Source organism: Aythya ferina (assembly GCF_964211825.1).
Source record: "Aythya ferina genome assembly, chromosome: 4".
Lineage (NCBI taxonomy): Eukaryota > Metazoa > Chordata > Aves > Anseriformes > Anatidae > Aythya > Aythya ferina.
In genome coordinates, this window is record NC_140300.1 from 3,037,000 (window position 1) to 3,060,070 (window position 23,071).

Genomic DNA, 23,071 nt, shown 5'->3' on the forward strand with positions numbered 1-23,071 from the left:
TTGGACACAGCAGCGCTGCCATACGAGGTGATTCACAGCCTCCTCGCAGCCCTAACGGGAGCGTGGTGGGAACACTGATATAAAACACTGATATATAATGATGTCTGGGATTCTGGGGCTAAAGATGAGGGGCGGCCTCTTCTCACAGGTAACGGTGATACTGTGTTCAGTTTTGGGCCCCTCGCTACAAGAAGGACATGGAGGTGCTTGAGCGGGTGCAGAGAAGGGCGACGAAGCTGGTGAGGGGCCTGGAGAACAAGTCCTACGAGGAGCGGCTGAGGGAGCTGGGCTTGTTCAGCCTGGAGAAGAGGAGGCTCAGGGGCGACCTTATCGCTCTTTTTAGGTACCTCAAGGGAGGCTGTAGCGAGGTGGGGGTTGGCCTGTTCTCCCACGTGCCTGGTGACAGGACGAGGGGGAATGGGCTTAAGTTGAGCCAGGGGAGTTTTAGGTTAGATGTTAGGAAGAACTTCTTCACTGAAAGGGTTGTGAGGCACTGGAACAGGCTGCCCAGGGAAGTGGTGGAGTCACCATCCCTGGAAGTCTTCAAAAGACGTTTAGATGTAGAGCTTAGGGATATGGTTTAGTGGGGACTGCTAGCGTTAGGTCAGAGGTTGGACTCGATGATCTTGAGGTCTCTTCCAACCTAGAAATTCTGTGATTCTGTGATTCTGGAATGGCCTCAGGTTGTGGCAGGGGAGGTTCAGGGGGGAAATGAGGAGACATTTCTGTCAGAAAGCGCTCAGTGTGGGGACGGGGTGACAGGGAGGGGGCGGCGTCCCCATCCCTTGGGGGTGTTTGAGGGAAGGTGCTTGGGGACGTGGGTTAGGTGTAGAGGACTGATTGGAGCAGATGATCATGGAGGGCTTTTCCCCCCTTAATAATTTTGTGATTCTTTGAACTCGGGGTGTTCCCAATGCTGTATTTTTTTGTGTATTTTTTTTTTTGTGTGTGTGATTTTTTTGTGATTTTTTGTGATTTTTTTTTTGTGATTTTTTGTGATTTTTTTTTTGTGATTTTTGGGTGATTTTTTGTGATTTTTTTGTGATTTTTTTGTGTTTTTTTGTGTTTTTTTTGGGTGATTTTTTGTGATTTTGTTGTGTTTTTTTTGTTGTTTCTTTTGGTGATTTTTTTTTTTGTGATTTTTTGTGATTTTTTGTGACTTTTTGTGATTTCTTTGTGATTTTTTTGTGATTTTTTTGTGATTTTTTGTGATTTTTTTTGGTGATTTTTTTGTGATTTTTTGGGGTGATTTTTTGTGATTTTTTGGATGATTTTTTGTGATTTTGTGCTTTCCTCCCCCCACCCCCTCAGCCCTCCCCAACATGGCGGCGCCCCCCCCTCCCCGAGGCCGCGCAGGACCCCGTCACGTGACCCCCACCCCACCCCACGTGACTCTACCCTCACGCCCCCTACCGGCCTCCCTCCCTTCCCCCCCACTCCCCATTTCCCGCTCGGCTCCCGTAGGCCGGAAGTGCGTCACCAGCGGCCACCCGGAAGCGGCGGCGGAGGCGGGCGGCGGCGGCGGCTGCGGCAGCGCCGGGCCCGGTGAGCGGGGGGGGGGAGGGGGGGCGGGTAATTAATGACGGGTAATTAATGACAGAAACGGGTAATTAGTGCCCGGGGAGGTGCTGGGGGGGGAAATGAGGAGATATTTCTGTCAGGGGTGGGGACGGGGGGACGGGGAGGGGGCGGCCCCGGCCTTGGGGGGTGCTCGGGGGGGGCTGGGCCTGGCGCTTGGGCCTCGTTAAGGTCTCGCAGCGTTAATTGTGCTGTGAGGAGGGGTTTTATTTTAAGCAAGCTCTGCGCGGAGACGTGAAGGAGCCCGGATCCATCTAACCGAAGAAGAGGAGCGCGGCGTTAGGAGAAAAAGCGGGTGCAAGAGGGGGAAACTGGGCAGTGAGGGCGTGAGGAGAGCTGCAGGGGCTCGAAACACCGAGATTTAGGCGTGGAGATGGGTGAAAGCCACACACAAAACGACCTCACGTGTTTTTTCTAAGGTGCTGCAAGTGTCACGGCCCTGCCAGCCTCATCCCGCCGTGCTCCTGCTGCAGAGCAGGAGATAAAAGCAACGTTCTCCCTGCAGAAACGTTCTCCGTGCAGAATGTCTTCCCAAAGGTGTCCCAGAGCTTAACGCAGCTGTGTGGGTGCGCCCCCAGCAGCGGGTGCTGCTCGCCTGCAGGGTGCAGCCAGCAGGAGGTTGGCTCCCTGCCTCCGAAGCGGGGCTGGTGGTCCCGTGAGGGGCGTTTGGGGAGCAGCAGGGTGATGTAGGGGGGCTCAGAGCAGCTCCCAGCAGCGCACGGGACGTGTTTTAGAGGAGTGTTGTGTCTCTGGGTGCTGCTCGCCTGCCCCTCAGTGACAGCAAAATGAGTAGAGGGAGTGCAGAACTGAGTCAGGGCAGAAATCCTCGGTTAGATAAACCCCACCTCGTCCAAAAGAAGTCCTGCAGCCCCCCCACGAGGGGCTGGGGGAGCTGGTGGTGCTGCAGGGCTCAGGATCTCTCTCCCCAGCCAGGGGATCCCAGCCTATGCCGGGCTCCAGGCGCAGGAGGACGGCGTCGTGCTGCTTGTGGGCAGCTCCAGCTGGCCGTGACAGCCAGCAGGGGGGGGAATTAAACACAAGCAGACGTTTATATGAGCTGAACGGGGCCCTTCCCACCTTCCCACGCTCTTTTTTTCCACAATTCCGTGCCCAGATCCTGCCCTCAGCCAGCAGCAAAGCCACATTGAGACAGAAGTCAAACCACCCGGCGAGGGAGCAGCCTGCAGAGAGGCTTATAAAGGCTTTATCCCCCCACACACGCATCAGGAGAGCAGAATTCCACAGGTTTTGCGTTGCTGTGGCTCTCCCAGGCTCTGCTTCTCCTTTTACCCGATGTCCTGCGTGCCGTGGGAGCAGCAACAAGGAGGAGGAGGCTGGCGCTGCCCGCTCCAACACACCCCAGGGCTGGCCACACGCGGTGAGACGAGGGCGTGCAGCACGCAGCGCTGACCCGGGGCTGTTTTTTTCCACCCTCAGCATCCGACTGGTGGCGAACGGGCTCCTCTGGCAGCCGGAGCGGGCTGGCAGCGCGGAGCTCGGCTCCTGACAAATGTCTCATCCTCGCCCTTTCGGCTGCGGCTGGCTCAGGAGGGAGCTGGGGAGGCATTTCCAGCCTCCCCGCTCCCCGCAGCTGGCTCCCATGCCCGGAGGGTGAAGCTTTTCTCCGAGTTCTCACGGCTTGAGGTGATTTGTGGTGGTTTTTTTTCCTCTGCTTTGCTCCACGTTTCTCCTTCTGGGTGCCCCTTACCCAGCGGCAGAGCAGCTGTGGGTATTTCCACAGCCCTGTGGGCGCTGCTTGATGCAGCAGAGCGCCTCATTTCAGTACAGAAACCCTCCTGAAGCTGCCCCTGTCTCACAGAAACGTGTTCTCATGGCTTAAAATGAAAGAAAAGCAGCTGGGCTCTCTTACAAAGAGGATTTTTTCCTGAAATCCCACAATTTCTACCAGATTCCTTGTAGCTGCTGGTGCCCACCTGCTGATTTAGAGTCTCGGGGTGCCTCCTGCTGCCCTACAGCCCCACGGGGGAACCCCCTGGAGTCACCCGGCTCCCGGTGGCCGACAGGAACTGATGCCAAAGTGCTCGGTGCCCGCTGGAAGCCGCTGACTTCTCCGTCTGCCCTTTTTGCAGTACCCGTGAGCGGTTCAGAGCCCGGCTGAGCTGCGAGCCATGGCCACGGTGCTCGTCCGCCGACGCTTCCCGAGGCTGAGCAGGGTGACCGCCGCCCTCCTGACTTCGTCAGCCCCCTGCAAAGCCGAGGAGGGAGGCGGCTGGAGGAAGGAGGAGGAAGAAGAGGAGGAGGAGAACCCAAAAAAAGGCGTCGCCATCCAGCTGCTGACCCCGCCGGGCTACAGGGTGCTGCACAACCCCGCTGCCTACGCCAGGAGCAAGGCCGGGAGCAGCCTCCAGGCTTTTGGGGACGCTCCCAGCAGCTCTGCTGTCCCTGCTGCCTCCTCCCAGCTTCTGCCACCTGCCAGAAATGCCCTGGCCAAGCCCCCCCGCAGGAAGAAAACCCCGCTCCGGGCCAAGCAGGAGGTGGAGAAGGAGCAGAGCGAGCTGCACGACTCCAAGGAGGACCCGCGCGTGTTCCAGCGGGGGCGCCCCGAGTACAAATCCCTCTGCTACGACAGGTTCGAGCCGCTCGAGACCCTCCCTGGGGAAGAAGCCGAGGCGATTCTGCTCGGCGTGACCGCTCAGAGGGGCAGCCAGGACCCCGAAACTATCACCGAGTGTTTCCACAAGCTCAGCCGCCTCCCTGAGGAGCGCCGCGCCGCGCTGCTGGCCGAGCCTGGCTTCGACGCCTTGTCCCGCTGCGTTGTTGAGCAGATCCAGGGCTTTGCCACCCCGCAGCTCGTCGAAATTTTGAAGGCTTGCGTCCGCCTGGGCGTCCCGCCCGCTCACCCCCTCCTGGCCGCCTGCGAGCGCGATTTCTGCCGCCGCGCCTGGGCCATGAGCTTGGAGCAGCTGCTGCTGGTGGCCGACTGCTGGCGCTGCCTGCAGCGCGCCGTGCCCTCCTACCTCGCCATCCTCTTCAGCTACGCCGCCAGGAGCTGCAAGGATCTGGCCTTGCCCCAGCTCGTTCAGCTCCTTTACATCATCGGCGAAGGCAGGAGGGCCCCCCCGGAGCTGGTGGAGAAGCTGGAGGGCGTTATTTGGAAGCACCTGGACGCCTGCACGCTGGAGGAGGTGGGAGCCATCAGCTTGGGGCTCTTCAAATCCCTCAGCGCCGTCCCCGAGCGCCTGGTGAGGAGGATCGCGGAGCGGGTGACGCCGGAGCTGGAGGAGATGAGCACCTACGCTTTGGTCAACGTCCTCAAACTGCTGCGTTACGCCCGCCTGGATCACCTGCCCCTCCTCAGGGAGCTGGGGAAGGTGATCCCGCCCCGAATCCCCGCCACCAACGTCCAGGGCCTCATGCACGTCGCCCTCACCTGCTCCTCCTTGCACTACTACGACGAGGCCGTGCTGGCCGCCGTGGCCGCTGCGCTGCCCTCCAAGGTGGCTTACTGCCGCAGCAAGGACGCCGCCAAGTTCCTCTGGTCCTTCGGCTGCTTGGATTACGAGCCCCCGAACGAGGAGGAGTTTTACTCCAGCCTGATCCAGCACACCCGCAGGAAACTGCGGGAGTTCGACAGGTTCCCTGAGCACCTCCTCACCGGCCTGCTCGGCCTGGCTTTCGTCGGGCGCTTCCCCGAGGAGCTGATCGATTATGCTCTGAGCGAGGATTTCGTCCAGAAAACCAGAAACAGTAAATACGAGCTGGGGAAGGATCTCTTCACCCTCGGCAGGAGCGTGGAAATCGAGTGCCCGGCTTACCGAGGCAGCCGCCTCAGCCCTCAGCTCTCCCAGGAGGTGACCCAGCTGGTTTTGGCTTTCGCCCAGCAGGAAATCTTCGTCAGGCCCGAGATGGTGGAAGCCGTGAGCCTGCTGGAGAGCGTGCTGGGCGGCCCCGAGTACGTCAAGAGCCACATGATCCTGCCCCACACCCGCTCGGCCGACCTGGAGGTGCACCTGGCCGCCGACGGCCGCCCCGTCCCCTTCAACCTAAAGGACTCAGCGGGGAGGGAACTGCGAGACATCGGGGTCAGCCTGACGGACGACCTGATGGCTCAGCTCCTGAAGGGGAAATGGAGCAGCCAGCCTCGGCAGGGAGCGGAAAACGAAGCCACAGCTCCTGGTTGGGAGCCGAGGGGGGAAAAACAAGCCCCACAAACCCCATTTTCAGGCAGATCTGGTCCCCTAAGCACCTCTTTACACGTTTCACCCCCCCCAGGGGGCTTCGTGGATGCCTCCAGCTCTCCCGCTCCGCCCCAGCAGCCTGGGGGGGTGAAGCTGGCCATCCAGGTGTCCAACCGAAACCACTACTGCTACCTCTCCAAGCGGCTGCTGGGGCTGCACCGATTGAAGAGGCGGCAGCTGCGGCTGCTGGGCTACGTGGTGCTGGAGCTTCCCTTCTGGGAGTGGTTCCCCCTGCTCAAACGCACGCGCTCGGAGAAGCTCAGCTACCTCCACTACAAAGTGTTCGACCCCGCGCTGCTCCGTGGGGCTCCCTAGCGCCGTGTCCCTCCTGATTTAAATCCCCCCCCGGGCTTCTGTTACGTTTTTGGCAGCCGTTTCGGGAGCTGAGGCTGCCTTGGCGCGTCCGCTCGTTCTGCTCTGCCGTGCTCCAGCAAACCTCAAATGCTTCCGTGGCAAATAAAACCTCCTCTCGTGTTCATTTTTCTCTCTAATTGCTTTGTTTTCTCTGCCCTGAGTGAATTCGGGTGGGTTTTGCTCGGAGAGCGGGGCCGTGTCGCTGCCCTTGGGGTTTTGGGGGAAAAAATTGGGGTGGTTTTAAGGGGATTGGGGTCAGGAAGACGCGCGTCCCCTTTCCAGTACTGCTCAGTTAGGGCTGCCGGGCAGGCTGAGCTCTTCCTTTAGGAGAAATAAGCAAATTAATGGGGCAGAGGGTGGGAAACGAGCAGCGGGGCGGAGGCTGGTGCTGAGAATTGGGGCGCTGTGACCCCAAAATGTGAGTTTTGGGCCGAGGGGACTCGAGTCCTGCCGCTGGAGCCTCTGCTTGGGGCGGTGTCCCCACAGGGTGGCATGTCCCAGCTCTGGAGGCTGCTGGTTTCACCCTCTAACCGCTAATTGCCTCGAGGAGCTAATTGCCAGAGGTGATTAAAGGCTTGGAAAGGGATAAGGACGGAGGCCACGACCTCGGTAACGGCCTCGGGCTTTAGGAGCTTTCCTGGGTGGCCGCTGAGAGGGAGAGGATCGCAGCCCAGGAAGGTGACGGGATCAGAAACGGGGCTGAGGGGCATCTCGGGGCGTTCCAGGAAAGGGAACAGCGCGGGCTGCTCTTTGGGTACCTCAGGGCTGAAAGGAACTGAAGGAACCCGCGAGGCAGCGGGGGCAGAACGAACCCAAAAGCAGTTTTCAGTTTGCTCCCAGCGCCTGGAACAAAAACCTCAGCTCTCACTCCCACTGCCAGGGGTCAGGGGGGTTCAGAAGCTGATGGAAACCCCCCCACAGGCAGCACCACGTCCCGGCCACGCGGGTCCTGCCCCAAACCTCTGCAGGCAGCACAAGGACGCAGCATGTGGGGAGAAAATTGGGCACAAAAATGAAGATTTTGGTCCAAAGCCAGCACGTGGCACCTGCGCGGTGTCTTACACGAGAGATATTCACCGATGTTCGCTTATTTTGCCTTCTTTTTTATTTTTTTTTCTTTTCAAAGCTGAATCTGATGCCCAGAGTGAGCCCTCTCCGGCTGCAAAGATGGTGATAAACGTCTGCCTCCCCCAGTTCAAGCCCCGAATTCACTGCAACAAGGTAAAATGTAAAAACGGGGGGGGTTCAGGGGGTGGGGGGCTAGGTGGAATTGCCTTGACATGCCTGGGGAGGCTTTTTTGCTGCTTACTGGTGATAATTAGCAGGCTGGCTAATTATTCCAGCCTGCCGGGCTTTCCTGAGAAGGCACAACAAGGGCAGCTCGTGCAAATTCCCATTTTTTGGTAAGATCTGGGCAGCCCAGAGAGGGATCTGAACGCGGGAGCCGCCGCCTGCTTTGGGATCTGCATCTCGCACGGAGGGAAAACGGAGCCGGGAGGCTCGGGGCTCGGAGAAATTCAGCCGGGGGAGATTTCCCAGCGGGCCCACGCTGCTCTTCAAAACTTGCTCTGCCCTTTCCGTGCTCGGATTAATTAACGGCAGCGCTGCTGCTCGGTGTCGGAACACCGTGTGGCCTTCCGCGAGTGCTCCAACGTGGCGCACGCCAATTAGCGGAGGGGGAAGCGCCCTCGTTTCGCAGGATCTCATAACGAGGCGATGTTATGTGCCTCCAGGTGCGCGTGCTTTGACTCTCGATGTGTTTTTTCCCCGCAAGATTGCCGCTTCCCCCTCGTCCAGTTGAGCGTGCGGCTCTTGGCGATGTTTGTTGGAGGTGCTCTGATCAGAACCCGCAAGTTTTTGCTCAGCATCATCAGAATCTCTCGGCTGCCACCTCCTTTTTTCAGTTAAAAAGCCACTTTTGAGTAGCAATTCTCCCTCTTTAAGTCTCTTTTTTGGGTAAACGAGTGGTGGGTAAGATTCAGAGAACGCCCTCACGGGGCAGGAGGAGCTGACACATCTCACCAGTGGACAGAGGGAAGGTTCCCGTTTCCCCAGCGCCCTGCTCCCAGCTCTCCAAACCCCTCCAGGCCTTGTTAATTCACCCACCCAGCCGAAACCACGACCCAGCCACGGCTTTCTGCTCCTACAGCAAGTGAAATCGGCTCTGCAAGCCAGTAGCCAGGCAGCAGAGGGGGGGCAGAGACGGGGCTGGATCTCCTCTTTCGTCCCAGCTACACATGAAACCACAGCCAGGGTTCCTGCTTTGCTGACTTAAGAATAAGTCCTTATGAAAATAGTTTCTTTTTTTATTTTCTTGCTTCGACTTAAGTCCCTTTTTCTCTTGCAACGCAGATTTCTGCCGACGGTTACGAAGTGGAGAACCTGATCTCCGAGGACCTCGCCAGGAGGAACCGTGGCTTCCGCAGCGAGTACTTCATCAAACCCCCCGTCCACGTCACCATCTCCTTCCCTTTCAACGTCGAGATCTGCAGGATCAACGTCGACATCTCCTCCGGAGGCTACCAGACCTTCTCCGGCCTCGAAGTTTACACCTCTACCTCGTGCAATAAAAGCTCCGAGGGGCATTTCTCAGCTCTGGCCGGTCAGCCCCTGTCGGATAAAGACACTTTCACGCTGGTGGGCAAAGCAGTCTTAAAAAATCAAAGCAAAGTGACGTTTGGGCACCGGGGCTTCAAGCCGAGGCCTCCTTTCCACCAGCTGGAGACCGTCGGCTCCTACCCGGGCTCCGTCTCGCAAGAGCTGTGGAACAAAGGCCCCTCCTCGCTCAGCAACGTCTCGCACCTCAAGCTCTGCATCACCCACGTGGCCGGGGGAGGGCTGCCTTGCATCAAGAGGCTGGAGGTGTGGGGGCAGCCTGCCAAATCCTGCCCGCAGGAGGTGATCGAGGGGGTTTTTCAGGTGGCCTCGCAGTGCCTCGCTCAGGATGGGGGCGGTGGTGGTGGTGGTGGCCTCAAACCCGAGCTCTGGACGCCGATGGAGAGCGACTGCGTGCCCTTGGGGAGCAGCGACGGCGAGCGGCAGGCCCTCCGCAAGCTGGTGGACGTGGTGCAGGACATCCCCGAGGAATTCCTGGATCCCATCACCCTGGAGATCATGACTTTCCCCGTGCTCCTGCCCTCCGGGAAGGTGATCGACCAGAGCACCTTGGAGAAATGCAACCGGAGCGAGGCGGCTTGGGGCAGGGTGCCCAGCGACCCTTTCACTGGCGTGGCTTTCAGCCAGCACTCGCAGCCCCTGCCTCACCCCACCCTCAAAGCCAGGATCGATCATTTCCTCCTCCAGCACAGCATCCCCGGCACCAACCTGCTGGGCAGGGCGCACGCCCCCGAGATGCTGGTCCCTTCCTGCGTGACCGCGGCTTCCCTGAAGAGGAAATTGGACTGCCTGGAGCCCAGCCCCGCGCCGCCGCCCTATTTCTCCTCCACAAACTCGCTCCTCACGCCTACCTCAGAGAACAGTGCGAAAAAAATGAAAGGGGACACTGAGTCGCACCTGATCCACATGGACTGTTCGACAGGTACCGGGCTCCCTAACCTCGCTGTGGCCTGACAGCCCCGGGGCTGTTTTTTTTTTTAAGTCAGGAGGTTTGAGATCCCCGCGGAGCTCCGAGGCTGCCGCGTTTTGCTGCTGACAGACGGCCTGGCAGCGGGTTCATCGCCTCATTTCCACCCCCTCTCTCCCCAGCACAACCTGGGGCCGTTTGCTCCCGTTCTCTCTCACATTTTCTCCCCTCCAGGCTCATTGCCGTGTTAGGTTTTACTTCCCTTCTCCTTGCTTTCAAGCCACCAGCCGGGTGGAGGCCACCGTTTTTTCATAACACACTGCTTGATGTGAAATTGGCTTTTTATTTCATACACCTCTTAGCCCAAGCACCCAGTTTGTTCATGCAACAGCAAAAAAAAATGCACTTTAACAGAAAAAGAAACCCGTGGGGCCGTGCCTGGGCTGGAGGCTGAGCTTTGGGAGCGTTTCCCTGCACAGCCAGATCCCAAACCTTCCCCGGGGCTCCTTGGAGGACACATCCAGGAGGTGCGATGTGCCTGGAGGAGGAGGAGGTGGGCGCTGCTCGCCTCCCTCAGCGTGTGTCAGATCTGGCAGCAGCGCCGCTGGCTGGAAAGCTCCAGAAGAGCAGCCCCGAGGCGCAGCCCTGAGATAAATCCCTCGAAAAGCCGAGTGAAGCATGGCTCCTGCCCGGGGTGCACGGCTCGGGGTGCTCCCTGCAGGGTTCAGGGGGTGCCTGATGTCTCGGGGGGGACAGGCAGAGGGAACTCACACCTCTCCCCAGAGATCTGTTCCCTCCCGTGGTTTATCGTCTAATAACCATCCAGCTCTTTCCTCTGTGCCTTTTGCTAGAATCCACTCCTCTTTTGCTTGAGCTCTTCCCCGGGGGAGGTGGATTCAGCAAATCAGCCCCGCAGACACCAGGTTTGCTTAATGAGGTCTTAATTAATGGGGCGAAACGCTGGTGTAACCCCCCCAACCGGCCGAGAAGCTCCTCAACCCTCTGCTTCCCTTCGCAGATGCGATCCCCCACGAGCAAAAACTCTCGGAGAGCCTGGACATGGCCTTGACCTCGGCGCTCAGCTCCATGCCGTCCTTCACGGCCAAGCTGCTGAAGGGGCAGCAGGGCGAGGGGGGCTGCAGCACCTCGTGGAACGCCGCCTCCGGCCTGGGTAAGCGGCCAGCGCCTCCGGGAGCGGGGTTACGGGGGAGGCTGAGCTGCTCCTCGGCATCTTTTGGGGCCAGGAAGCCAAATTTGCACCCAGAATGCCAGCAGGTGTGAATACACGCGTGTATATCCACCAGGTTGGTGATTAGGTGCCCTAATCACAGCCCTGGCTGCTTGTGCATGCCCCAAATGATTTTTTTGAAGCTCTGCTGGACGCTCCGGGCCTTTTTATGGCCCTCCACCAGCCGGTGCTCGCTCTGCTGCCTTCCTCTCCTCCCCTTGAGTGAGTGGCCCCGAGGCAGGGCTGGGGGCGTGCAGCTCCCCGTGCCCGTCTCCCTGAGTAGCTCTGGCTGTCTCACAGCTTTCACTGGTAATTTTTTTTTCCCCATTAAGCTTTTGACTGCCCCCTTTCAAATTGCTGCTATTTGAGCGCTGAGCGAGCCGGGCCCTTCACAAGTGACAGGAACACGATTTGAAATCGAGGGCTAGAGCAGAGGAAGGGAGGCCAATAAAACTGTCTCAGTGGAAGTGAAGAGCTCTGTAATCACCTCCCCTCAATTAAAAGCCCGACGGTGCCAATGCTGCTTTGAGCCAGCCCCTCCTGGGCACAAATCCCTCTCCCACAAGCCAGAGCCTTCCCGTGATCACGGCAGAGAGACAAAAACCACCCTGTGGCCCTGAGATACGAGCACCTCCCTTGGTCCCGAGCAGCACAGCCACCCAGCAGCTTCTCTTTTCCCTTCGCAGAGCACGGCAGGAGCGGGCAGAGCCAGGGGTGCGCCTCCTGCGGCAAAACCTTCTCGCCCTACTTCAAGACGGAGCCCGTTTACCAGCTCCCCTGCGGCCACCTCCTGTGCCGCCCCTGCTTGGCCGAGAAGCAGAAAGCCCCGGCCGTGGCGTGCGGGAGCTGCAAGCGCTCGGTGGCCACGCAGGACGTCAGGAGGGTTCACTTCTAACCCGCCGCCAGGGCGAGAAAGCGAGGAGCTGCCCCTGCTGCTCCACGCGAGGACGACGGCCTTTGGAGAGCCTGCGCTCAGCCCGGCGTCGCCGAGAGGATTTGGGGCTCCTCGTGCTCACGGAATTGTAGCTGGGGGGGGGGTCAGAGCAGCGCGCCGAGGGTAACAAAAGCCATAAATAGCTTCTTTACCGAGGAACTTGTATTTAGACAGAGCCGAGCGCCGCCCTCCCCGCGGCTCAGCAGGTAGCGTAGGTGCCTTTCGGGCAGGGAGTTTTCGCTTCCCGGGGAGTTAAAAACTGTTTAAATACTCGGTGAGCTGAGTCCTCGTGGTGGCTCACGCGGCTCGCCGCCTCCCCCTGCTCGTAGGGACCCCTTGTAGAAAAGCCATCGCATTCCACCCGCCGCCTCTCGGTCCCCGTGGCGTGGCCGGCAGACATTTACGCCTTAATAAAACCATGGCTCACGGCAGCCCCGCGCCCCGCCTCGTAACTGGCCTCGCCGCTCACGGTTCGCGCCGCCGCCTGGGGAATTTCTTTGCAGAGCACCGAATGATCGGGCTGCAAAAAGCTGGAGCAAGACGGGGAGGCGAGCTGGGGGCCCTCGAAGCAGCCTCGGGGTTTTAGGACCGCCGCTCAGCTGTCAGATTGCGAGGAGCTCTGCTCCTCGTCGAGCTGCTCGGGAAAAAGCCAAAGGAAAATTACTCAGCTCCATCCTGTCTCCGGGTGAGGTGACAGCGGAGGGTTTTGTCACCTGGAAGCCCCCCCCTTGCTGCTGCCGCTCGGTTGCTGATGTTTCTCGCCGCTGTTCTCTGAGGGTTTCTCTGGGGTGAGGAGCTTGCGGCTGAATCACCTCCCCGTAGCGCCGTGATTCTCTCTTGAAAGGCAGCCCCTCGCTGAGCAGCTCAGCGATTTCGTGGCTTTCGAGCCGTGCCGAGCTCGTACCCGCCCTTTGTAGCAAAGACGTGAAGCCCCCGGCTTCAAAAGACCCCCAAAAGGGTCTTTTTGCCCAAAAGGGGCAAAAACCAATTCCTCAAAACCTCCCCATTTTTTTCGGCAGCCAAACCCCTGCCAGCTGCGTGCTGCTGTGCGCGCCGTGAGCCGCCCAGGCGTGATTCAGCGCTCGCACCTCCTCCGCCCCAGCTCGCTCCCAGGCCCCCTCGCAGCCCAGAAGTTTTTCGGGAAGCCCTGCCAGCGGGCAGAGGTTCAGCCCTGCACCGTTTCGCTCGGGTTGAGCATGAGTTATCACCCCGTGAAGCTCCACACAGGGAAATTGAGCACTCAGCTGGGTGGAAGGGGTGGCGGGAGGGCTGCCCCCTGCTCAGGGAACCTCTCTCTGCGTCCTGTGGGGTCATTCCGAGCTCTCATCCACCCCATTTCCCCCTCCGTGGGCACTACAGGACAGCTTCCAGCCCGTGCAGCCCTATTTGTTGGTACAGGACGGGGAGATGTACGGGATGGTGAAGGGCCGCATCACCCCACACACCCCCAACACCCGATTTTCGTGCCCTCCACCCCTTTTTTCGCCTCCCTCCCTCCCAGCCCCATCCCCTTGATTCCCCTAAGTGATTCCGCGGCGCGGCAGCGCGGCCTCCGCCACTCGGAAAAAAAAAAAAAAACACAACATTTCATTCCCCCCCCTGCCCCGGCTTTAAAGAGCCTAATTACATTTTTTAATCTCAGATTCCCACGTTATCATTCCAGACACAGAGTCATTTGAATGCAGATCGCTCGGGCGACTGCCAGCCTCACGCCGCGGCACTGAAGAGCCCCGAGCATGAGCGTGGCACGCCGCTGCCCAATTTAGCCCTGACATTTGGGGCGCTTGAAAGGAAACTTTCCCCACACGGGGCTTTTTTTTTTTGTTGTTGTTGTTCGAATTTTCTCATTTTTGCACTTTCCCCGGCCTTGCCACGCAAGCGGGTCCGGCCCCTGCTGTGAGCGGCGTGAAGGGCCGGGTTGGGGGAACGTGGTGGGAGCTAACGATGTTGGTCATTAAGGCGGCACCTTAATGAGTCACTGCCCCCCTCCTGGGGCAGCACCGTCACACCCCTGGGGTGATGCAGCCCCAAATCCACGGGGTGGGATGAGGCTGAGCCTTGCCCCAAGCCCTCTGTGCCTCAGTTTCCCCTTCTATGAGAAAAAAGCAGCCCAGAAGCTGTCCCCACTCCTCCAGCACCCCAAAACCAGCCCCTCCTCATCACCACCGGGGCCGGGACACCCCAAATCCTCGCCTCCTAAACCCGGATCCCTCCCCAAATTCTCATCCCCCAGCCCAGCAGCCCTGCTAACCCACCACCGTCCACACCAGCGCCTCCAAACCTGCGTCGTCTCCCCCTCTTTGGGGTTTTGGCTCCCCAAAGCATCCCCCTAAAACCCTCACCCCTCACCCCAAACTAACCCACAGCCCTTCCCCTCCCCGTGGCCACTTATTTGGGGAAGGGGGGAGAAAAAGGGCAGCCCCCGGGCTCGGGGCGGGGGGGGGATTTGCCAGCCCCGAGCGGCGCCGCTTGCGCTCCTGCACTGAATCACCTCAATTACGGATTCACTTGGATGAGATTTGGGAAAACAGGAAAAAAAAAAATAAGAAAAAAAAAAAAATCACAAAAAGAGAAAAAAAAAAAAAAAACACAACAAAACCAACCCGCCCTCCTCTTTTTTCCTCCTCCTCCTCCTCCTCGGGCTGTGGCATAAATAGCTGCCGGCATAGCACGGGGGGCCAGAAGCGCAGGGCAGGCGCCTTCCCCGCACGCTTGGCACCGCCGCGAGCACCCCCGGCCATGGCCGAGCCTTCGCTGCCCCTCTCCTTCCTCTGCCTCCTCGCCCTCTCCTCCGCCTGCTACATCCAGAACTGCCCCCGGGGAGGCAAGAGGGCTTTGGCCGACGCGGCCCTGCGGCAGGTAGGGTGGGTTTGTGGGGTGGGGAGGGCGCCTGAGGGCTTGGGAAGCGGTGGGGTTGGGGGATCGGGGCTGAAATCGTGCTGGGAGCAGCTGTGGGGAGCCACCTCGGAGGCTGTTGGGGGGCTTTTATGGACGTGGAGGGGTTCCGAGCAGGCCTGGAGCCCCTTCCTTTTGATTTTTGGGGTCGGATGTTTGAGCTGTGGGGTTTCCCGCAGTGCCTACCCTGCGGCCCGGGGAACAGAGGTCGTTGCTTCGGTCCCGGCGTCTGCTGCGGCGCGGAGCTGGGCTGCTACCTGGGCACGGCGGAGACGCGGCGCTGCGCCGAGGAGGATTACCTGCCCTCGCCCTGCCAGCCCTCCGGCCAGCCCTGCGGCTCCGGCGGCCGCTGCGCCGCCAACGGCGTCTGCTGCAGCGCTGGTAACAGGGTGGGGGAACCCAAAAAGGGGGGATACGGGGTCGGGGTAGGGCTTTTGGGGGGTTTGGGTACGGAAAAAACCCCGCCAGCCCCGCTCCCTGCGTAATAAAAGCACCAAAAGCGGAGCTGGAGCCTCTCGGGCTCAAAAGCCTACAGCTCCGCGGGTGCTGGGCTCTAAAACCCCACAGCTCCTGACTCCGTCCCCACTGTTTTTCCCCCCTCGCAGACGCCTGCGCCGTGGACGCCGCGTGCCTGGAGGAAGGCAGCGAGAGGGAGGAAGAGGAGGAGGAGGCGGAGAAGAACCTGACGGTGCTGGACGGCTCGGCCGGGGACCTGCTGCTGCGCCTCATGCACCTGGCGGGCCGGCAGCAGGGCAAGCAGCAGCCCGGCCTCTGAGCCACACGCGTGTGCTCGCCCCCATTGTGTACATAAAAAAACCCCAATAAATGTCCTCTTGCACTGTGCCGGCCTCGTGTGGGGTGCAGGGATGGGGACGGGATGGGAAGGGGACATCAGAAGCTTGGGGATGCGGTTGTGGGTTCCGGGGTGGCCAAAGGGGGTGGGTGCGGAGGCTGCAGCCCCGATCCTAAATCCCTCTCGTCCTGTTCTCATTGGGATTTTCCACCTCAGAGGGTTAGCTGCTGGTTGTAGGGATTTTACTGGGCTGGCTGTGGGATTTGCCACGTTTTTCCCAGCCCTAAAAGGGAGAAGCCCACCCGGCAGAGGCAGCCTGTGGGGTTTGCAACCCCAATTCCCACCCCAATTCCCCCGGCACACGCAGATCTGGGATGGGGTCGATCCCCAGGGTGTCACCCTCACCTCACCTCTTCGCCAAACCCCGCTGTGGGGGCAGTTTGGGGTTCTGGTGCCCTCGGGAAGCAGAGATTTGGGGTTCAGCTCCTGGTACAGCCAGCTCCGTCCTGGGGCTGACACCGCACAAACCCATCGCGCCCCTCGGATGGTGACACCGGCTCCGTCTCACCTCCTAAAGGGAGAAAAAGCAAGAAACCACCCCAAAACCACCACAGATCTGCGAGCTTTGGGTTCCCCGTTAACCACAATCCCCCCAAATCATCTCACCTTCCCACCACAGCGATCCCATTGCTCACCCACCAGCCCCCTGCATGTTTCCCCCATAAATTTGGGATATTTGGGCACACGTCACCCCCCAAGTCCCTTACCCTTACGGGGTCTTCGCTCCGGGTGGGTTTTTGGGGTCCGTGGTCCCAAACGGAGCCGCGTCCCTCCTGCAGTCCCTCTGGGCTGGTATATGGCCGCGTGTGGGGCCGGCTGTCCTTTATAGGGTCCCCGGGGGAGGTGGAGCTCCTCCGGCCAGGGGGCCGCATCCTGGCTGCCCACGTCAGCCCCACGCACCTCCGGGGGCCGTATGGGGTGACCCCAATGATCCCGTTACCCGCGGCCCCACTAATCAGAGGCCATGGGGTCGTGCTCCCCGATTAAGGAGGCGGCGGCAGGGCTCGGGGTCACGCTCCCCGCAGACGTAAGAGCTGCCGGGGAATTAATTCAAGCCGGGAAGCTCTTAATTGCGGTAACGAAGGCGGGGAGGTTGGGGCTCGGGGGGGTGCTGGAGCCACGTGTGCAGCTCCAGGGTGGGAGTTATGGGGGATTTGGGGTTTTTGGAGTGTTTGACGATGAGGTTTTGGGGGGATTTGGGGTTTGCAGGTGTTTTCCTATAAGGTTTTGGGTAGCTGGGGTGGGTTTGGGGTCGCCTGGAGGTGCTGTGCTCATGAGTGGCAGGCAGAGGGGGGCAGGAAGGACCGGACACCGCATTTCACACCCCAACACAGAGCCCCAAGCCCTATGGGGCTGTTTCCCCCCCCCTTACCAGACGGGATTTGTATAGGGCCAAGCGCACAGCCTCCCTACAGCTCACCCTCCTCACCCCACAGCCCTCGGGACACCTTCCTCCAACCCCAACGGGACAGGAAGCAAGGAACCCGCAGCCCACCTGCTGAGGGGGCTGGAGGTGGGAAACCACAAGATTTCACCCCAAAACCAACCCCACAACCCCCTTAAACCCCCCCTCCTGCAGCCAGAGCAGGCGCCAAGGCGCAAATGAGCGCCACGGCGCTGCCCTCACGTCCTCGACCGAGGCCCCGGGTGTGGACACCAATGCCTCGGGGCTTTTAGGGGAAACGGGTGACCACGCCGGCGGCATGCTAAGCAGCAGGCGGCCCTATAAATACCTCAACCGGCCGCCACGAGGCCCCAGAAGCATCCCGACCCCGCAGCCATGCCCTCCAAAGCTCTCGCCGTCTGCCTGCTGGGGCTCCTGGCGCTCTCCTCGGCTTGTTACATCCAGAACTGCCCCATCGGGGGCAAGCGCGCCGCGCTGGATGTGGACATCAGGAAGGTAGGGCCCTACTGGCTGCTCTCCTCCTCCCTACCCTCTTGTGGGATCTTTTCCTGCTCCAAATTTTCCTAAATCCCTGAGGTGAGGTGTGGGGAACGGTTTAGGAATGGTTTTGGGGTCGGGTGGCTCCTGCAGGGAGGGCTGGCCCCGTAGCAGCGCAGGGAGAGGTGGGAAGGAGGAGTGGTTTTCCCCCCCGATGCTGTTTGAGCTGGGGAAAAAGGCTTCCAGTGGGGTGAATAGGGTGTGGGGTTTATAGGGTGGCTGTTTTAGGGGTGAAAACAGCACCTCAGCACCCCGTTAACCGAGCGCCAAGGGAATTGTGCTGCTCCCGAGGCAAATCCCTCACGATACAGAGGTGAGGCTGAGCCCGGAGCGGATTTTAGGGGCGAGGAGAGGCTGGAAAAAAAAAAAATAATAATGGGATGTGGGGAGCGGGCGGCCCCTCTGCCACCACATTTCCACCCCGTGCAGTGCCTGCCCTGCGGCCCCAGGAACCAGGGGCGCTGCTTCGGGCCCAACATCTGCTGCGGCGAGGAGCTGGGCTGCTACCTGGGCACCCCGGAGACGCTGCGGTGCCGCGAGGAGAATTTCTTGCCCACGCCCTGCGAGGCCGGGAGGAAACCCTGCGGGGGAGACGGGGCCAACTGCGCCGCCCCCGGCATCTGCTGCAGCAGCGGTGAGCCCCCCGGGGGATCCCAAACCCCATGGGAACGGGGTAGAGGGGGGAGAGGGGATGGTTTCGAGCCTAAAAAGCAAGGCAGAGCGGGCTGCGAGACTCCTGTAGCGTCCGCTGACTCTGTTTGGGGTTGGCAGCCCCGGATTTTTGGGGTGTGATGCTGCCCCACGGCCTCGCTGCTGTGACCCCATAAAAAAAATAGGGTGCTGCTTCGTGTTATGAAGCAAAAAAGGTGCTGCCTCGCTCATGCCAGGCTCTCTCTTTCCCTTTTTCTCTCCCCGGCAGAGGGCTGTGTGGCCGACCCAGCCTGCGAGCGAGAGGCGCTGTTTGCGTAGAGCCCCGGGGGAGAGGATGAGGAGCCCGACCCCACAAAGCTTTGAATGAGAAATAAAATGCTGTGGAGAATAAAAATGGCGTGTGGGGGCTTCTCGGGGGCTGGCTGCAAGATTCAGATCCCTCCCGGGTGGAGGGAAAGGGCTGGTGGTAGGGTGGAAGCAAGGCTGGAAGGGGATTTCCTGCAGTAGGGGATTTGATGGCAGGGAGTAGGGTTTGGGATTTAGGGTGCGGCAGCCCCAAGGGAGCAGCTGTGGGATAAAACCCAGCGGGGAGCAGCCAGCTCTGCCCCTGAGGGGGTGCTGCAGGGCATAGAAGGGAAGGAAACAGGATCGAGACGTCCCCCGAGCAGATTTCTGATTTAAAAGAGGGTTTGAGGCTGCCCGGCAGCCCTCCCAGCAGGGCAGGACACGAGCAAGGAAGGATTTCACGCAACAAAACACACCGAATCTGTGTTTTTTGACAAAATAACGCAGACCAGGTTTACTGGAGGGGCCGAAACGCCGCGTGAGGCCGCTGGCACGCAGCGTTTGTGCCACGCAGGGGCGGGCAGGTACCAGGGGGCGGCGGGGCAACGAGTTCTGGGCACAACCCCACGGCAGGAGGCGAAATCAAAAGCAACCGAGCGCAGGAAACCAGAGCAGGAGGACAAAGAGCGCCTCGAAACGACGCGGTTCCACCCCACGGCCGAGCATTTCCCTTTCTTTCCTTCCCCAGCCCCCGTTTGTCCAATGATCCTGTTCCCGATGGGGGCAGCGGGAGCGGGGAGAGGCCGAGGGTCCCGTCCCCACGCCCCGTTAGGACAGCGGGGTGCGCCTGGCCACGCGGCCCTCCCTGTCGATGGCGAAGTTGTAGCTGCGGGGGTTGTCCAGGCACTCCTCGATGCGCGCCTCCAGGTTCTCGGGGGTGAGGAACGATTTGGCTTCCTCCTGGAAAGCCCGATTTTTGCGGCGACACAAATCCCCGGGAAATCAACCCATTTCCATCTCCCTCCCCCCGGGGTTGCCATGCTGTTGGTACCTGCAGGCGGAGCACGGCGCTCTCCTTGCGGCGCAGGGAGGCCTCCAGCTGCCTGGCTTTGCTCTCCGCCGCCTGCAGCTTCTGCCTCTGCCGCTCCTCCGCTTCCCTCCGCGTCCTTTCCTCTCTGCCCCGCGGAAAAAGGAAAAAAAATAACAAAAAAAAAATCTTAAAGTGAGGCAAAACGACCCCAGAAAGCGTTTCTGCAAGGCTGTAGACATATAAAATAAACGCAGCGGCTCTGGGGGAGGGAGCCCTCGTTGGCCCCGCTGGGGTTTTGAGGGGGTGAAGCCCCAAATCCCGTTGTTTCCCCCAAACCTGCGGGCTCGCTGCCGGGCGTTCTCGGCCTCGTTCCAGGCCATGAGCAGCCGGTGCTCCTCCCGCAGCGCCGCCGAGTCCTCCTGCTGCTGGCGCTCCTCGCGCTGCCGCTGCAGCACCTCGGCCCTGAACATGCAGCTGCCGCGGGGTGGGGGAGCTCAGCACCCCACAACGCCCCCAAACAGCCTCCTTGCATCGTCCCCTAACCCCTCAAATACCCCAATACAGCCCCATACCCAGCCACATGCCCAGGAAAAGCCCCCCCCAGCCACCCCCTGCCCCAAAGCAGCCCCATACCCAAACCATTACCGCACAGCAACCCCAAACTCAACCCCCGGCCCCACAGCAGCCCCTTAGTCAAACCCCTGCCCCATAGAAACTTCACGGTCTCACTCCCACCCCCTGCAAACCCAAAACCAGCCCCATACCCCGCAGCCACCCCCCCCCAACCCCTCCATTACCCCAAAATGGCCCCATACGCAGCCACACGCCCTGGAACAGCCCCAGAGCCACCCCATACCTGAACCGTTACCCCCCAGCAGCTCCATACTTAACCCCCTGCCCCACAGCAGCCCCAAAACCACCCCCCTGCCCCACACAAACTTCACTGTCCAACTCCTACCCCCCAGCAGCCCCACACCCAGCCCCATACAAACCCTCCATTACCCCAAAACAGCCCCATACCCAGGAGCAGCCCAGCCCCACAGCTGAACCACTGCCCCACAGCAGCCCCACAAACTGCCCCCTGCCCCACAGCCCCCTTGCATCACCCCCCAACCCCTCCATTACCCCCAAAACGGCCCCATACCCAGCCACATGCCCTGAAACAGCCCCAGAGCCACCCCATACCCAAACCATTACCCCCCAGCAGCCCCATACTTAAACCCTTGCCCCACAGCAGCCCCATACCCAAACTGTTACCCCACAGCAGCCCCACAGGCACTCTCCTGCCCCATAGAAACTTCACTGTCCCACTCCTACCCCCCGCAGCCCCACACAAACCCTCCATTACCCCAAAACAACCCCATACCCAGGAGCAGCCCAGCCCCACAGCTGAACCACTGCCCCCCAGCAGCCCCACAAACAGCCCCCTGCCCCGCAGCCCCCTTGCATCACCCCCCAACCCCTCCATTACCCCCAAAACGGCCCCATACCCAGCCACACGCCCTGGAACAGCCCCAGGACCGCCCCATATCCAAACCATTACCCCCCAGCAGCCCCATACTTAAACCCTTGCCCCACAGCAGCCCCAAACCCGACCCCCTGCCCCACAGCAGCCCCATACCCAAACCATTACCCCATAGAAACTTGACTATCCCACCCCCCGCAGACCCACACCCCACAGCCACCACCCCCCCAACCCCTCCACTACCCCAAAACAGCCCCATATCCAGCCACATACCCTGAAATAGCCCCACAGCAGCCCCATACCCAAACCGTTACCCCACAACAACCCCACAACATCCCCACAGCAGCCCCAAACCCCCTCCCCAGCCCCCTCCCCAGGTACCGGAGCGCCCCGAGCACGGCGCGGTGCTGCCGGTAGCGCTCGGTGACCACGGCGAGCTCGGCGGGGTCGACGGGCGGCGGCAGCTTAACGCGGGCCGCCTTGGCCTTGGCGGGGGGGTCGTGCCGGGTCTTGCGGCCCCGGGCCGGCACCAACCGCGGGCTCCAGGCGAGGCCGAGGCCGAAACCGGGCCCGGAGCCGGCCCCGGGGCCGAGCGCGGCCTCCGCCACCGCCCCCGGCCGGCAGCGCCTCAGCGCCCGCAACATGGCGGCCGGAGGGAGGGGACGGATGTGACGTAGAGGGCGGGAAGCGGCGGCCAATGAGGAGGGAGGAAGGGGAAGGGGGTGGGGAGCGGGGCGTGATGGGAAATGTAGTTCGGGAGGGGCGGGGCTAGAGGCCCGGAGGGGGGGCGGGGTGAGGAGGGAGGGGGCGGCCCGGGGGGGGGCGGCAGGGCCCGGGGGGGGCTGGGACCTGTGGGGGGGGAGAGATTAGGGGGTAATCCGGGGTAATCCGGGGTAATCCGGCCGTAATCCGCGGTAATCCGGGGCTATACGTGGTAATTTGGGGGTAATCCGGGGTTTTAATCCCGGGGAGGGGGGAAATCCGGGGGGTAATCCCATGGAAGGGGGGATAATCCCGGGAGGGGAGGGATAATCCAGGTGGAATAATCCCATGGGGGGGTAATCTGGGGGGCAAAACAACCTAAAGGGGGATAATCCGGGGGGTTAGTCCCGTGGAGGGGGTAATACGAGGGTTAATCCCAGGGGAGGAGGGGCAAACCCGAGTGGGGAGCGGGGAATCTGGGAATAATCCCGTGGGAGGGGGTAATATGGGGGTAATCCCGGTGAGTAATCCCGTGTGGGGGGCGTAATCCCGGGTGTGTGGGGGCGTAATCCCGAGTGGGGCAGGTTAATGCCGGGTAGGGAGGGGGTAATTCTGTGGGAAGGGGTAATCTCGGGTATGGGGGGGTAATCCCGAGGGAAGGGTAATCCCATGGGAAGGGGTAATCCCGTGGAAGGGGGATAATCCCATGGGAAGGGGGGATAATCCCGTGAAAATGGGGATAATCCCGGGCGGGGAGGGATTTCCCAGGTTATTCCCAGATTATTCCCAGGGAATAATCCCATGGGGGGATAATCTGGGGGGCAAAACAACCTAAAGGGGGATAATCCGGGATTTTTTCCCTACCTGCAGGCCCGGGGGGGAGCCGAGGTCCCTCTTGCCCCCCGGGTACCAGCCGTGGGACCAGTGCTGGCCCCGGGTGGCTCCCGCCAGCAGCAGCAGGGCCAGCAGCAGCAGCAGCAGCGGGGCGCGGGGAGCCATGGCCGGGGGCTACGGGGGGCGAGGGGGGGGCTGTGGGGTCGGGGTGGCCCCCACCCAGTACCCGGCCTCCTACCCGCTGCTGGAGGGGATGAGCACCCATGGGTGCTGCTGGGCTGGGATTAAGATGGGGATCCCAGGGGGTGTGAGCACCCATGGGTGCTGCTGGGCTGAATTTGGGGTGCAGATCCCATGGGGTTTGAGCACCCATGGGTGCTTCCTAAGCTGGTTTTAGGATGGAGATGCTAAAGGGGACAGGCACCCATGGGTGCTTGCTGGGTTAGGTTTGGGATAGAGATGCCACGGGGTGTGAGCACCCATGGGTGCTGCTCGGAGTGGATTTGGGATGGGGATGAGCACCCATGGGTGCTGCTGGGCTGGGATTAAGATGGGGATCCTGGGGGTGTGAGCACCCATGGGTGCTGCTGGGCTGGGA

General features: G+C 60.9%; 5 protein-coding genes and 1 long non-coding RNA gene across 11 annotated transcripts; 4 read left to right on the forward strand and 2 right to left on the reverse strand.

Annotated features, from left to right (window-relative positions):
- Positions 1-1,491: 1,491 nt before the first annotated feature.
- On the forward strand, positions 1,492-12,247 carry UBOX5 (U-box domain containing 5). The gene is made up of 5 exons (XM_084517757.1): positions 1,492-1,545; positions 7,258-7,352; positions 8,484-9,669; positions 10,673-10,825; positions 11,569-12,247. Exons 2-5 carry the CDS (start codon positions 7,299-7,301, stop codon positions 11,775-11,777), a joined length of 1,602 nt encoding a protein of 533 aa, XP_084373883.1. The 5' UTR covers positions 1,492-1,545; positions 7,258-7,298; the 3' UTR covers positions 11,778-12,247.
- Positions 1,736-6,255, forward strand: FASTKD5 (FAST kinase domains 5). Of its 5 annotated transcripts, none has more exons than XM_084517750.1 (2): positions 1,736-3,222; positions 3,488-6,255. In XM_084517750.1, exon 2 carries the CDS (start codon positions 3,708-3,710, stop codon positions 6,090-6,092), a length of 2,385 nt encoding a protein of 794 aa, XP_084373876.1. In that variant the 5' UTR covers positions 1,736-3,222; positions 3,488-3,707; the 3' UTR covers positions 6,093-6,255. The 5 variants fall into 5 exon arrangements, with proteins under 5 accessions (XP_084373876.1, XP_084373875.1, XP_084373877.1 ...); XM_084517749.1 differs by having other exon boundaries at positions 3,669-6,255; XM_084517751.1 differs by having other exon boundaries at positions 1,736-2,196; positions 2,693-6,255.
- LOC311436066 lies at positions 11,918-17,076 on the reverse strand. Its single transcript, XR_014692585.1, has 2 exons — positions 15,915-17,076; positions 11,918-12,450 (listed from the first exon to the last, which is right to left on the reverse strand). It is a non-coding gene; the product is annotated as an uncharacterized lncRNA (long non-coding RNA).
- Positions 13,410-15,554, forward strand: LOC311436063 (vasotocin-neurophysin VT). Its single transcript, XM_084517759.1, has 3 exons — positions 13,410-14,675; positions 14,891-15,092; positions 15,317-15,554. The coding sequence occupies exons 1-3, from the start codon at positions 14,556-14,558 to the stop codon at positions 15,484-15,486; spliced, it is 492 nt and encodes a 163-aa protein (XP_084373885.1). The 5' UTR covers positions 13,410-14,555; the 3' UTR covers positions 15,487-15,554.
- Positions 17,077-17,175: 99 nt separating the features above from the next.
- LOC311436064 (neurophysin 1) lies at positions 17,176-19,613 on the forward strand. Of its 2 annotated transcripts, XM_084517761.1 has the most exons (3): positions 17,186-17,464; positions 17,936-18,140; positions 18,426-19,613. In XM_084517761.1, the coding sequence occupies exons 1-3, from the start codon at positions 17,345-17,347 to the stop codon at positions 18,473-18,475; spliced, it is 375 nt and encodes a 124-aa protein (XP_084373887.1). In that variant the 5' UTR covers positions 17,186-17,344; the 3' UTR covers positions 18,476-19,613. The 2 variants fall into 2 exon arrangements, with proteins under 2 accessions (XP_084373886.1, XP_084373887.1); XM_084517760.1 differs by having other exon boundaries at positions 17,176-17,464; positions 17,936-19,613.
- MRPS26 (mitochondrial ribosomal protein S26) lies at positions 18,929-21,598 on the reverse strand. The gene is made up of 4 exons (XM_084517758.1): positions 21,319-21,598; positions 19,809-19,946; positions 19,494-19,617; positions 18,929-19,402 (listed from the first exon to the last, which is right to left on the reverse strand). Exons 1-4 carry the CDS (start codon positions 21,579-21,581, stop codon positions 19,271-19,273), a joined length of 657 nt encoding a protein of 218 aa, XP_084373884.1. The 5' UTR covers positions 21,582-21,598; the 3' UTR covers positions 18,929-19,270.
- Positions 21,599-23,071: the final 1,473 nt, after the last annotated feature.